This window comes from Heterocephalus glaber, unplaced genomic scaffold (genome assembly GCF_053883595.1).
Source record: "Heterocephalus glaber isolate CG9 unplaced genomic scaffold, H.glaber_assembly_v1.0 deba00001572, whole genome shotgun sequence".
Taxonomy (NCBI): domain Eukaryota; kingdom Metazoa; phylum Chordata; class Mammalia; order Rodentia; family Bathyergidae; genus Heterocephalus; species Heterocephalus glaber.
The window spans coordinates 453,406-468,066 of record NW_028258357.1 but is presented as its reverse complement, the minus strand read 5'-3'; the positions used below and the strand labels follow the sequence as shown (position 1 = coordinate 468,066).

General features: G+C 35.4%; 1 protein-coding gene across 3 annotated transcripts in view; it reads left to right on the top strand.

The window, feature by feature from the left end:
• Nucleotides 1-14,661, top strand: part of Lin7a (lin-7 cell polarity scaffold A) — a 148,836-nt gene that overhangs the window by 96,911 nt on the left and 37,264 nt on the right. For 2 of the 3 annotated variants that reach the window (XM_004867520.3, XM_087192524.1), the window contains 2 exons: nucleotides 1,338-1,409; nucleotides 3,643-3,852. In XM_004867520.3, coding sequence (XP_004867577.1) covers nucleotides 1,338-1,409; nucleotides 3,643-3,852 — 282 coding nt within the window. Of the gene's footprint in view, nucleotides 1-1,337; nucleotides 1,410-1,484; nucleotides 1,562-3,642; nucleotides 3,853-14,661 lie in introns of all 3 variants that reach the window. The other variant, XM_087192525.1, reaches the window with a different exon arrangement.

Sequence of the window (14,661 nt, the reverse complement as noted above, 5' to 3'; positions counted from 1 at the left end):
TGCCGTAGATGACCTGGAAACCTGATTTCATCCCCCTTAAGATTTTCCATAGAAATTGAACATCCTAGTTGTTGGGTGAAGGTCCAAAAGTCCAAGGTAGAATCTGAATTGTACTCCTAAATTTTTAACCCAGACCACTTTGTCTATTTCCTTTGGATCAGATCATCTGGGAAAGGTGACTCAGAGAAGAGTCAGCCACATGTATTTGAAAGACATTGAGCCAGCTAAAAATGTCTTGAAGATATTAGGTCCAGATGCTCAAGAAGTAGTTGTTTAACTGATGAATTAATCAGATTTTGGATTCACTGTAATGACCTTTGATTTAAACATTTGAAATTTAAAGAGCCAATATACCCCTTCAAACCTTAATAGCAATTTCTCTATTTTATTCCTTATTGTAATAGCTAATGAGTCACTCAAAAAAATAGTCCAGCATAATACCAAATGGACTGTTATCTCTATGCATTATGCAATAGATTCTTACAGCCTTATTACTCAAATTCAAAATGAGCATATAGTACAACATATGTAACCTTTTTTTATTTTTTCCAAATATCTTCTTCAAACTTACCTTCATAAGTCATTCTCAGTACTGCAGTTTATTTAAAATGAACATTTCATTTCACAATTGATATCAGCTTTATAATCCTATCCCCAGAAGTTCTGAAGGAAAATATTTTATCTACCATATTTCAGTAATCAAACTTAGTAATAATATCTGATATTTCAAGTGTGATATTAGGATCCAGTGCCTTCAAATAAAAATGACCCTACTAAATAAATATTCTTTATCCATTTTTCAGATGGGCAGAAATGTTAAAGCAAAATAGATTTGCAGACTACATTAAGTTATAGATGCTTAAAATTATGAATGCATATCATTACCAGTAACATATACCTTCCAACATGAAAGGTTGGGCCAAGGATAAGTATTTTGATCCCAAGATTTATAAAATATTTATAAAATATCTACTTAGAAAACTAGTTTTACAATATCTCAGGACTCAAGAAGTAACTACATATATAACTTACATTATATATAGCTACAGGAATATATAATGGTAAAAAATGTTTACTCATGAAATAGTTCTTATTAAACCAAGTATAAGGAGTCTTTATATGCAATAAGTACAGACAGACAAATTAAAAACTTATGAATAAATGTGATTGCCCTCTCTGCCCCAATTTGATCCATATCAGCAAGATAATTAATTCAGACCTATTTCACTTGTGATAGGGAACTTCTATCCCACGAGGAAAATTGATCATCCTGTCTACAGTGAAATAATTGATATTCTTAATATTCTAACACATTCTTTTTTATGTAAACATTTTAGGTATATCAATATATGCATGAAACGATAACTGTTAATGGCTGTCCTGAATTCCGTGCAAGGGCCACAGCAAAGGTAAGGCTTGAGTAACTTTAAAAAAATCCTTGGCCCTGGTGATCTAGTAATTGACTGTGCGCGTGTGTGTTGCAGGTATTCTCGTGTGTACACTGTAAGAGAATTTAGACATCAGTGGCAGCCCAGAGTCTAGAACCATTACTACTTCCCAGGTAAAAATCCTAATGGAAAATTGAACGTTTCTGCTGCTTCTGTAGCTTAAGAAAGGAGAATGATCTCATTAAAATCACTAAAAATCCATTTGGCACAAGCAAATCTACTGGTTCATTTTACAAAATACTACATGGTTTCCTGACACATTTCTCTAATCCAAAAAACCTATTTCCTTCTTGGGGCATGAAGATTTATTTTCCCAGGCCTGAAGACTTGATGTAATTTAGACATGAAAATATTTCACCTGACAACCCCTGATCTGGATTCTTCTGAGAATTTAGCAGTGGGTTACTTACTGAAAGAATGTGGCATTGACCTGCAGGGAAGGCCTGTCACCTTTTGTGGTAGTGACTGCTTTTCCTCTTTAAAAACTCAAATCCAGAGATTACAGAGACCCTACTAATGAAAATGATATAGCAGTAGGATCACAAAATTTTCTGGAAGATAGTCCATTAGGAAACAATAGTTTTCAACTAAAATCCCTGATGCAGTTCATATTCAAGAAATACAGAAATGTTATAATAGAAAACAAATTAATTTTTAAAAGCTTTTCTCTTTCTAATAATGTGTAAGAAGCAAGAACCAGTGAAAATAATCAGAAATTTCCATTTAATTCCATTGTGTTACATCACCTGCTGTTTGGTTTCTTTCTTGTTTTTTTTTTATGTTTTCATTCTGTAACTGAACAGTGTAGATTAGTAAGTTTTTATTTTTTTCTACCCAGGCAAAAAGAGTATTATTACCATCACATCATGCTTTGCTTGTACTGAAGTGGAACACACACAGAAAAATGATCCCTACATGGTTTAATTAAGGGGAAAGTGAATTATGTGATGTTTTACCATTCTCATTTCTTATTCATGTAGAACAGCAGGATAGCAGCATAATGTTGCAATAGCACAATATTTTCTGGTTGTTTCTGGGCTGTCTGCATTGCATCCATGTCAGCCATTAAAACTTATGCATGATGACAAGGTTTGCATGAGCAAATGCATGTAGCTAAAAACAAGCCATTATTTCCATATCATTCACTACCTTTCACTAAATGCAGGCAGTAGCATAATGCTAAATTGATGTGATAATGCTGTGTGTGGAAAAAGAATGTACAGTCCTTGGGAATCAATATTTTCACAGTGTTGAATAAGTCACTTTGTAGTAGGCATCTCATTAGCTGTGGTTAAGGCAGGTTATGGGAAGTGGAAAATAAGCAGGCAGAGACTTTTTTTGAGTGGAAACTACACAAATGCTATTATTTCTATGGTGGGTGGGGACTAATGGTAAGTTGTTTTCTTGTGCTTATTTCAAGAAATTAACATGAATTTTTAAATAAAATTATGTACATATTAAGTGATGTTTTTAAAATTTAGGTATAAAGCTATGGACTGGTCATTTTGCCTGTGTCCCTGAAGGAGTTTAAATACTAAGTAAAATAAAGGAGGAAAAAAAAAATCCTGCCAGATAAAAGGTTTCACATAGTAATATCAAATATTGGTATGAAATAGTAATGTCTTTGGATCTTTTGTTTCATTTTAGTTTCTATTTTAGTTTAGGCATTCTGGATTTGAAAAACAATTTTAATTTACATAATCCAAGGTCTGTCAATAGCAAAAGTAAATATGTACTCTCAAGAATACACAAGTGCTCTTCAGTTTATTGTTTACAAACACTTATGTGCAAGCCCCAAGTTAGATTGTGTGTCATACAAAAAAATACAAGACAAAAATCTGACCTTAAGGTGCCCATAGTCAACAAATGTACAAAATAATGATAGTACTAGGTAATATGTGTACCAAAACTATCTGGAGTTCAGAAATAGGATTTACATCTTAAGGGAGGTGACTGTGAAAGAATTCTACATGAAATGTTTACCATAGGGGTTGAGTTCTGGAAATAGCTGGGTGGGCCTTATAGAAAGGACTTATAGATGGCATCTAAATAAAGACAGCCTCCTACCTTTGTGTTCTTTGTTTCACAGGAGATGCTATAAAAATATCAGAAGTTGCTTCAGCTACCTCCTGCAAACCATATGATTAGTCTTATTTCCTTCATTTTATTACCAAAAGACCATCTTTTCTTTCAGGCAACAGTTGCAGCTTTTGCAGCTAGCGAAGGCCACTCCCACCCTCGTGTAGTCGAACTGCCAAAGACTGATGAAGGCCTTGGTTTTAATGTGATGGGAGGAAAAGAGCAAAATTCCCCAATTTATATCTCTCGCATCATTCCTGGAGGGGTGGCTGAAAGACACGGAGGACTCAAAAGAGGAGACCAGCTGCTCTCAGTGAATGGAGTGGTATGTGCCTAAAATAAATACAGATTCTGTCCCTAAGTACACCCCCGCCCAGCCCGCTATTACTGAAGGCAATGTTGAAATCCTATAACAGACCATAATTTTGCATCCAACTAGCTTCTTGAGTTTGATGGATACTGAATCTATAAAAGCATACATTTTATATTTTTATGTTTCATTTCATCTTGCTCAGGTATGATCAATACCAAGTAGTTGGAAAATCATCCAAGAAATTTTCCCAACTTATAGAATTACCCTTCCCCATAATACTGTAACTGAACTAATGTTTGGCTATCATAATAATTTCAAGTTGCTATAAGCAAAAACACACTTCTTGAAAGTAAAAGTCTTTATAGTGTGTACCTTTCATTTGAAGAAGGATAATTTTAATGTTTATATAATAACACATGAAAAAAGAAAACGCATTCACTCTTTTAAGCCATCTATGTAGCTAAAGTATAAAAAAAAGTATTAGCTTTTCTCCTAAAAATTTTGATTACATTACCTATTTATCACACGTCATACTATTCCAATGACATTAAAGTAAATTAAAATATATAACATTTTAAAGTAAAAATAGGAGAGTACATTTTTTTAAATTGGATGTCATTGTATATGAATAGAGGTAATGATGAGTTCTTAAACAAATAGATTCATATCCAATAGAATGAATATCTCTCCATATTTATGTCTCCATTAGACATAAAAAAACAAAAAGTATAATTTTTAGAAATAGAAACAAAAATACATCAATGTTTACCTAACCAGTAACCTAAGATCTTTCTCTAAGAACCTAAGATTTGCTGTGTGTGGTAGTGCCTGGCTGTAATCCCAGCACTCAGGAGGCAGAGGCAGGAGAACCACCATAAAATCAAGGCCAGCAGTTCAAGGCCAGCATGAACTATATAGTGAGACCCTGTCTCAAAATAAATAAATAGATAAATAAATAAAATCTAGTATATAAGCTATATTTGGGTTCTCTGTAGCTATATTGATTTCTGATTAGAACACAGTATCCAGACATGCATTTTGGATGTGATATTTAATTGGTAACTAGGGAGTAAAATTCTTCTACATTTACATTTTGAATTTTGTTTCTGTTTTTTTATTTTTAGTGTGTGAATAATAGTTTTATACTACTCAGAACTATTTGTTTAACTGTGCAGTTCTCTAATGAACATCAAAATTATCAGTCCATGAATATTTTATGCCATCTCAGCATTCCAAATCTAAAGTAACCATTTTATTTACTTTTTCCTATGTGGCAATGCTTTCAAAATAAGCTTTTTTATTGAATTTTCAATAACTATAACTTTTTCAAAGCATGTTTCAACTGATAATTCTAGAGCTGAACTTTCTGGTAGAGGGCTCTAGGCCAAGGTCACAAAAGTATGCCCAACAGTAATTAGGCCTCTGTATATGAATTTATTTCCCTGAATATATTGGAAAGGTCAAAAGAGGGTATAGGCTTAAAAGCAGTAGTATGCAAAGCAATAAAAAAAGCAAAATATATTAAATGCAATTTTTTTATTCATTAATTTTATTGGTACATTTTAGGCATACAGTATGATGATATTCATCATTGGGAATTTGTACCTTTACATGATATATCTTGGCTCTTATTTTTTCCCCATTCCCCTGCTCTCGCTTCAACCCCTCCACCCTTCCCTATTTACAAAGACTTAAAAAGAAGCAATAAATATACACATTTCAATTTAATAGGTGATTGAGTTTGAGGAGCTAAAGAACCTCTAACCCACACGTGCTGCAGGAAACACAGCTGTAGGCATTTCACAGTCACTCGTTCATTCCTGGGGATGACCTTGTGAGGACCCAGTGGGTGACAAGGGGGCACTGGAACAATAGAAGCAGACAGACAGAGTTCTGCCCCTCAATACCCATGTGATTATTGATTATTATCCCCTACACCTTAGTTTCCAATAGGAAAGGAGAACTATTAACTGATAATAAGGGCTCTGATGAAAATTACAGTGAGGCAAAATGTCTGTTAGGAGTTGTCCTGTGATCATCTGGTCCTACACAGCTCTGGTAGGGAAGGGTGGCTACTGAAGAAGTTTGAGGGGATGAGGTTAGCAGCCCCCGGAATCATGCTTTTGCTACTTACATAAAAGATACAGTATGTCTTACAGCAAATTCTACTACACATAGAGGTATATGATGGCAAACATTTATTAGCAGGAAGGTAGTAATCGACTCGTCTATAAAATTGATAAAAGCCCAGTTCTCTGCCCATACAAGTGTTTTAATCATAACATTGAAAAAAAGACTCAAAGAGTCAGATAGGACAACATGTCAAGGTCAGAATTTTGTTTCCTTTATATTCAGTCTCAAACAACTGGAAATCCTATTAAAATGACAGTAGGAAATGGAATGGTTTAGTGATCAAACTTTGATACCATCCTCCCCAAGCTAATTGTATGGTAAAGACTAAGGGACACCCTAAGATTTATGTGCTGTTAATGAAAGGTGGCCAACATCTCCAAAAGACTTTAATATCTCACATATATTTTAAACCTATAATTTTACCAATTAATTTCCATGTATAACATATTGTGCTAGTTAGTAGGCCACTAATTTCACCAAAGAAAATCAATTTCTGACATATTTTGCTAATATGCCAAGCATTGTTTATTCATTGAAATAAGTATAACAAATGGTCTTTAAGCAGTAATGACTAAAATGTTGCCTTTTTAATATAATGCTGACTGATCACACAACACTAGTTTATATTATATATAAGTATATATTATATATTATATAAATATATATTATAAACTACCTATTTCAAAGGTAGTTTAACAGTGCCTAATATTTATCAGGTATTCATTAAAAGATAGTTTTCTGAAATGAGAAAAGTCATGATCCAGTAACTTGTTCACAGTTACACAAACAGTCTGTTCAATTCTAGAACTTTCCATTTTTAACATCAAGTCCAAAGGTCTTTTCCATATAAATAATTCCAAGCAAGTATAAATATTTAATGAAAAAAAATTTTTAATTTTGGCTATGTAATAGAAGAACCAAAAAAAAGTTACAAATGATCAAATGATTTCTACCTTGAAAAAAAGGTACCACTTGGGGAGATTAATATGAAAGACTTTTTAGAATATGTCATTCTCAATTGAGAACAAAGTTTGGAAGGAAGCAATTTGAAGTACTGAGGAAAACCTTATTTTAGTATTAGAGCTCTGAGAACAATTCCCAAGTCTCCTACTTTAAGAATAAAATAATTATCCGTAAAGCTTTATAAACATCTGGAGAGATATCCCTAATGATGTCCTTGATTATTTTTATGTCTTGGCTGCATTGGGGAGGAATGTGTCATGATGTCTGGTAAAAAGTAACATTTTAATACAGAACTGTTAACATGGAAGGTTAGGTAATAAAGTGGGATGGAAAGGGGGAAATCAATAAACAGAAATAAATAAAAGATACAACAATTGAACAATTGATTTTTCTTTTACCTTCTTTTAAGTCAAAACAGAAAGAAACCCAAACCAGTCCAACCATAATTGGGAGAAATTTTTTCCCCTATTCCTGGGCTCCAAAATAAATTCCCCATGGGATTTTTATAAATAAGACTTTGAATCACCTGATGCAATTTTGTAGAAAATACCGAAGTCTTTTGTATATGGCTACTTCTTATGTCAGGCCACACCAAAAACTCATACTTGAATGCTGAATTAAAATTTAACATTAATAGGAGGTGAAAATGTTACAGTTAGAATTTATAGCTTTCTAATGATCTCCTTTTCACCCTTTTATGCTCAAGTGTTTTCTCAGCAATTTTAAGAAAAGAATCAAGGACTATTTTTAAAGATTACAGTCAATGTGGAGCCAGCAGGGACAGCAAATATATTAAGTGATACAGTCAGGATATTAGCAAAAAAACCCTCAACTGTGGTACAATAGGTCTAATTTAATAAGAACTTACATGAATTCTTGCTCCTATACCCAGAAAGCTAGCTGCATATGTGGAGCAGCAGAGAAGAATCACTAAATATCAAAGCTTGAAAAAAAAAAATCCTGGTGCTATCAGTTGACTTCAAGAGAATATAAGACAAAAGAACAGGGGGAGAGGCAACAAAACATGCTACTGTGATTGTAGGGACATTCATATAAGTATCTTCTATAGAGCAAGGAAAGAGATTGGTCCAGCTCTTGAGTGTGCTGTTTAGTCCACACCCTACTTGATTCTGATCCAATAAACAGACCCATAAAAGGAAAAACAGTCTTGTGTATGAGGAACATGTTAAAGAAAAACTTGAGTTTTTGAAAGTAAAGAAGAGACTATTTAGGGTGACAATGACTGTCTTCTCTTCTCCTCCATTGTGCAAGGTGTCAGATGGTTGACCAAGACCAGTGGGTGAAGATCACAGGCAAGGGAGATTTCAGCCTATTATGATAAACAGCTTTTAAATATGGAGAGGTGTCTAAATAAAGGCTAAATCAGAAGACAAAGTGTCCACCACCTGAAATTTTAATCAGAACTTAAAAAACTGCCTCAATTGTCTTTCAAAATACATGTACTGTGTACCAGTTGGCCCCAAAGTCCCTTTTAACTCTGTGACTTTGTGATTTTTATGCCTTCAAATGGAATTTCGCTAAAAATTCTGTATATCTCACTCCCTCTGCCATATACTCTGAGACAGGAAAGTGGTTCTACTGTTTGTGTACCCTATTCATGAGACATTTTTCTTTTTTTATTATTTAAGTTTATTGGTACATTTTAGGTATACATTATGGTCATTGGGAACTTGTACCTGAACATGATATATCTTGGTCCTTATTTTCTTCCCATTCCTCTTCCTGCCCTTCAACCCCTCCACCCCGCCCTGTTTACAAAAGCTTTGTTTCCATTTTATCCTTCTTTTCTCAGTTTTTTCTTTCCCTTCTTTCCTTTCCCCTGCCTCCCTTCCTAGTTCCCCTTCCCCTTTGAACATTTTCTTCTCATTTCACAATATCTATTATACATTTTGGTCCTCATTTACACTTTCAGTTTCTCACACCTATGTGTCACATATGTGTCCTATTTATTTCACTTAAAAGTATGGTCTCAAGTGAATCCATTTAGCTATAAATGTCTCTAGCTCATCTTTATGGCTGAGTAATTCTCCATTTTATATATTTAAAAAACCCACACACATCTTCTTTATCCTTTATGCAGTCACCAGTTGATGGGCATTTGAGCTCTTTCCAGGATTTAGCTATTACAAACTGTGCTGCCATAAACATGGGTGCGTATATATCGCTGTGGTATGATGCTTTTAATTCTTTCAGGAGCATACCTAGAAGGAGAATAACTGGGTCAAATGGGACCAAATAATCCCAGTTCTTTAAAGAATCTCCTTACTGATTTCCACAGTGGTTGCACCAGTCTACACTCCCACCAACAGTGGAAAAGGGTTCCTTTTTCCCCCAGCCCTGCCAGCATTTGTTATTGGTTGATTTCTTGATAGCAGCTATTCTTTCTGGAGTGAAAGCATTGTTTTCATTTGCATGAGACATTTTTCTTGAATGAAAAGAGTAGAAATCTGCTAAAATATATTTTTTAAAATATATTTTTTAAAATATATTTAGTGTTGTACAGCTTATTAACAGTATTTACACATCATATTCTCCCATTTGTTCATGAAAAGAATTCCCCCTTCCCAATGGAGATTTTATATATACGTATGTATGAAATGAATTTCAAGCTTTACTGTGATTGTAACTGAAGATTTTCAAATGTGAAAAATGCTTATTGTAAAACCAATCCCAGTGAAATCTCACCAAGGTCTGTGCATTTTGCCAATATGAATTTCCCCAGTTGTAATATTATACTACAAGATGTTAATATTGTGGGAAGCTGGCCACATGGGATGTCCTTATACATTTCTTTTTACCTATCTGTAAATCTATAATTATTTTGTAATACCTGTACTTATTTCATAATCTATTTTTACAAGAGAAAAAGTCCAACCCCAAATGTGATATTCTAATGCGACTGATGGGAGCAAAGTCAGGTGAGGAGCGAGAAGACAGAGGACAGAAAAGTAAAATGTAATCTTGAGAATTTTTAAAAATGACTTTTATAATGTCACATTGAGAAGAGACCTCCACTAGCTTCTGAGATCTAGCATTTTTCCAGAGCACCATTGGCAGGGAGTTTGCAGTTACACTGGTCTAGTCCTGTAGTGAAACCTAAATAAAATTGTTGATACAGTGCATGCACACTGCTGATTGATTTTTAAGCATAACAGATGAATGAATAAAAGTGTAGGGATGGAACAGAATAAATTATTTCTAGAATCTGGCTTTTGTCCCACTTTATAAATGCCTGTGCCAAGTTAAGGGTGAGGACTCACAGCCCAAATTAGTTTTGCAGAATGGCTGTCAGGTGGAATGAGGATGAAATAAAAAATAGAACTTTAGGTATGAGCACTCATGTGAAGCTATAGCATCCCAGAGGAGAAATCTGAATAAAAATCTTATTTGTCCTTTGTCTGAATGAAGAGAAAACACAACAAAACATATTTTTAAAAAATTTCTATGACATATATGGCAATATTTCTGTGAAGTGTTAAGTTCCAAAATGTGAGCTCTACTGACAGCAGTGATTTTTGTTCATTCCCTTATCTCTTGACTTAGAACAGTCCCTGTGCATAGTTGAAGCTCTATAAATATTGGTTGGATGCCAGGCACTACACTGTACATGATGAATTCGTTATTTTCTTATAACGATCTTCTGTGGTAGCTACTATTGATATCATTTTCACTTTACAAATAAGGAGGCTAAGAAAGAGAGAGATCAAATAACTTGACCAAGTTCTTACAGATACGGCAAAGCTGAAGTTTCTCAGTTGCCTTGGGTTGTATGTCCTTATTAGTCATAATTTAAGAGTTAGTAAATGTCTTAGCCATTGAATGTACAGTACTACCATGTATGATATAGATGTTTCTTAGCCTTTATGGCTTATGTGCCATGTTGATGGAGACAAGACTTAATTGTTCTCAGTTACTTACAAGGAGCTTTTGATATAGGACCTCTAAATAATAAAGGGGAGAAAACATAACTCTCACCCTGTTAGGTGTCAGATATGTAGAGTTCATGTTCCCCAAAATTGAAGAATGAATTCTAAGAAACAACAGAAGTTAAGAGTAGAAAATATTTATTCAGTGAAGAGATTTTAGCTCCCGAGAGGCAGGAGGGGTCCTGAATGGGTTGCCAAGGACCTTACTTCACAGGGGAAATTTTATAGAGCAAAATTCAAAGGTGGATAAAAAAATCACAGGGTGGGTACAAAGTGAGACATAACCAATAAGATTACAAATATAGTCGCTTGTGCAATATTGATGAAATGGGGAAGCAGATCACTTAGGAAGTGTATATGGAAAGAGCAAAGACCCTTTTTAGGAAATGATGGGTCTTGGAGGTCTTGCTCACCTACCATGGTGACTGGTGTCTAGCTAGACTTCATTAGGCCGACTGTTACCACTTATCTTATCCCTTGGGGAAACATCCAGGCCTGGTCATCTTGTCTTTATCTTGAGGCCTGGCTTCTAATAGATGCACTGCCAGCCACAGTTGTGATGTGTTTTTACCTTTCGTATTGACTCTTTCAAGGGCCCAGCCCTATCTGGCTGCCTATAATATCTTTACTTAACTTAGCTGTTTATAATACTTCTGACATTTCCAAAGTTAAGAATCTCTCGTAAGACAGCAACATTTTGAAAAAATACGTTTCCTTTCATTTAAATGGATCAGAAGACTGCAGAGATGTTAAGAGTTTAGTTGAATGTGGTAGAATTGCTCCATACCTGTCTCACCCATCATTCCACTTTGCACCAGGCACCATGGTGAGGGCTGAACAGCTGTCCTCCCCGGGTGAAATGAGCAGCCCTGGTCCACAGGTGCTGTTGACCCTGACTCTATTCTTATAGGGGATTCAGACTAGCATAAACAAGGGAGGGGCCCGGCTGGCAGATTCCCATTTAATTCTAGGCCTAATGTCCTCAAATAAAGCCACTCTCACATCCTCTCTCTGCCTGGTAGCTGCTAGCAGATTCTCTACCTTTCTCAGCAGCCAAGAGTGGAAGATTGTTTGGGTCACAATTAAATAGGAGTATAAGCTGGAATTTCAGTTAAGTGCTAAAAATCTTTGTCCTCAAGATAACATCATGGGACACTTCACTCACATTCGTGAAGGCGCTCAGAGACTACCTTTATGTTACTTTATTCTGGTCACCTTCAGAACAACACAAACAACGAAGCATCCCGTTGCGACACTGAGCAGGTAGTGTTCTGGTCCCCTTCATTCTAAGTTGCATCACGATAAGACATCTTTCAGTTTAAAAATAAGAACAGAGAAATGTTGTGTCCTCTCAGTAGAACAGATAACAATACCCTATAGGCTGGAACTGCCAGTCTCACCTCATGACTTCAGCCCATAATGCTGGGGCCTGGTTCCTCAGCTCTCACACTTTATTAGACCAGCTTGGGATTCCAGCATATGTTGATAAAGCTGTCAGGAAATGTGTCAGTGGCAGGACACATACCCTAGTTAGTAAGTTTTAAAGGACAAGTCACTAGATTGAAGAAAGCATTCCCTTATGTAGGTCTCACCAACCTAATTAACTAATCTGTTTAGTTGCTGGGAATGGGTATTTGACTACTGTATGCAGTTTAGTTACTGGTGCCTTCTGTCTCATGGTTACTTTTATCATTTGTTGTGTTTTGCTCGATATTGTATTAGTATTTTAACAATATTGTGCTGTTATTTTCATCCACTCAATGATAATTTATAGAGCATTATTATGTGCCAGCTACTGAGCTAAACCCTGAGTAGAAGGTCAAGAACAAAAGAGAAAGGACTGTAACCCACATGGGGCTTTCTGCTGAGCAGAGAGTAAGAAAATAAAAATAATGATAATAATAAATATATGCATATAAATGCACGTACAGCAGTAATGATATATCTATCACTTATCCTAGCCTAAGGGAATTCTCCCAATAGTTCTGTTCAGTTCCACATTGGACAGAGTAATAAGATTTTTGCTGTATGTATGTATTAGCTTCCTAGTCCTATTGTAAAAAATTACTACAAATTTGGTGGTTTAAACACCAGAAAATAATTCTCTCATACTTCTGGGGATGAAAAGTCCCAAATTAGTTTCACTAGGCTAAAACCAAGGTGTAAACAGAGGTATGGTCATCTAAAGGCTCTTGGGAGAATCCATTTCTTCCAGTTTCTGGTGGTTTCTGGCATTGGTGGATTTGTGGCTGCTTCATTCCAATCTCTGTCTCCATGGTAACATTACCTTCTCTCCTGTGCCAAATCTCCCTCCACCTCTCCATTAGAAGGACACTTGTGATTGCATTTAGGACCCACTGAGTTAATGTGGAATAATTTCATCTGAAGATCCTTAACCTAATCATACCTGAAAAGACCATTTCTATACAAAGTAACATTTACAGGACCCAGGAAATAGGATCTGATATCTTTGGGAGCTTACCTAGACTTCTACAGTGTGTAAATATCATAAATCCAGTTTGACTGCAACTGTCAGGGCTATGGAATGGGACTGGTTATCCACAAGTCATTAGCATGTTAGTTTTTCACTTTCAGAACAGCATATGCTGAATATTTTCCACTCTACTCTAGGCTTTTAATGTAAGTTCTTCCCCTCCCATTTCAGATACTCTGTTCCTCTAACTTCAGTCTAATCAAGAAGTGCTTCACCCTCCTCTTTCTTCTTCCTCCACTCCCAGGTTTATCTAGTCTTTGATGAGGAAAACAATGATATGGAAACAGATAATCTTTTTCAGCCTTATACACAAAGGTATTCAGCTCTTAGGAACCTTTTTTTTTAACTTCCTAGGTGTAAGTTGAATGAAGCAGGAGGGTGAGATACATAAAAAACACAAATTTATTCTTCAGGATTTAACACTGCCTCATAATTAAACACTGTGACAGGTGTTACAGAGGAAAAGAAGAAAACAAAGCTGATTTTAGTAGTGTCAGACAAGGTCTCTATGAAGGGTGACATTTAAACTGAGATTAAGAATAAGGAAGAGACAGTCATCACCAGAAAAAAAGAATTCAAGGAAGGTACCAAGATACGAAGTCCATGACTTGCCATGTCACAGTGGCTAAAAGATCAGGGTGACTGGGACATAGCCCATGGGGTCAGATAAGGCGGAAGGATTATGATCTAGACAGCAAAGTGTTACAGGTAGTCCTCAAAAAGTTTTCATTCCATTTGGAGTGTAGTAGAAATCCCAGGGTGGTACATTAATTCTGAAACCTGACAGCTCCCCGGCTGTTCACTAAAAAAATTGTATTATTTTTCTCTATTTTACTCTATAATTTTTTTCTTTTTTTTTTAAATAAAATTCTTTTATTGGTACATTGTAGGTATACAACACAATTACATTTCTCATTGGGAATTGTACCTTTACTTAATGCATCTTCGTTCTTGTTTTTTCCCCATTCCTAGCCCTCCCTTCACGCCCTCCACCCTTCCCTATTTACAAAGGCTTTATTTCCATTTTTTTCCATTTCTCATCATTTTCCCTTTCCCTTCTTTCCTTTCCCCTGCCCCTCCCACTACCCCTACCCCTTTGGACCTTTTCTTCCTGTTTTACATTATCGATTATTCATTCTAATCATTAGTACATTTTAGGTATACAATATAATGACATTCATCATTGGAAATTTGCACCTTTACATAGTCTCTCTTGGTTCTTATTTTTCACCCTTGCCCAGCCCTCTCTTCAACCACTCCAGTGCTCCCTATTTACAAAGATTT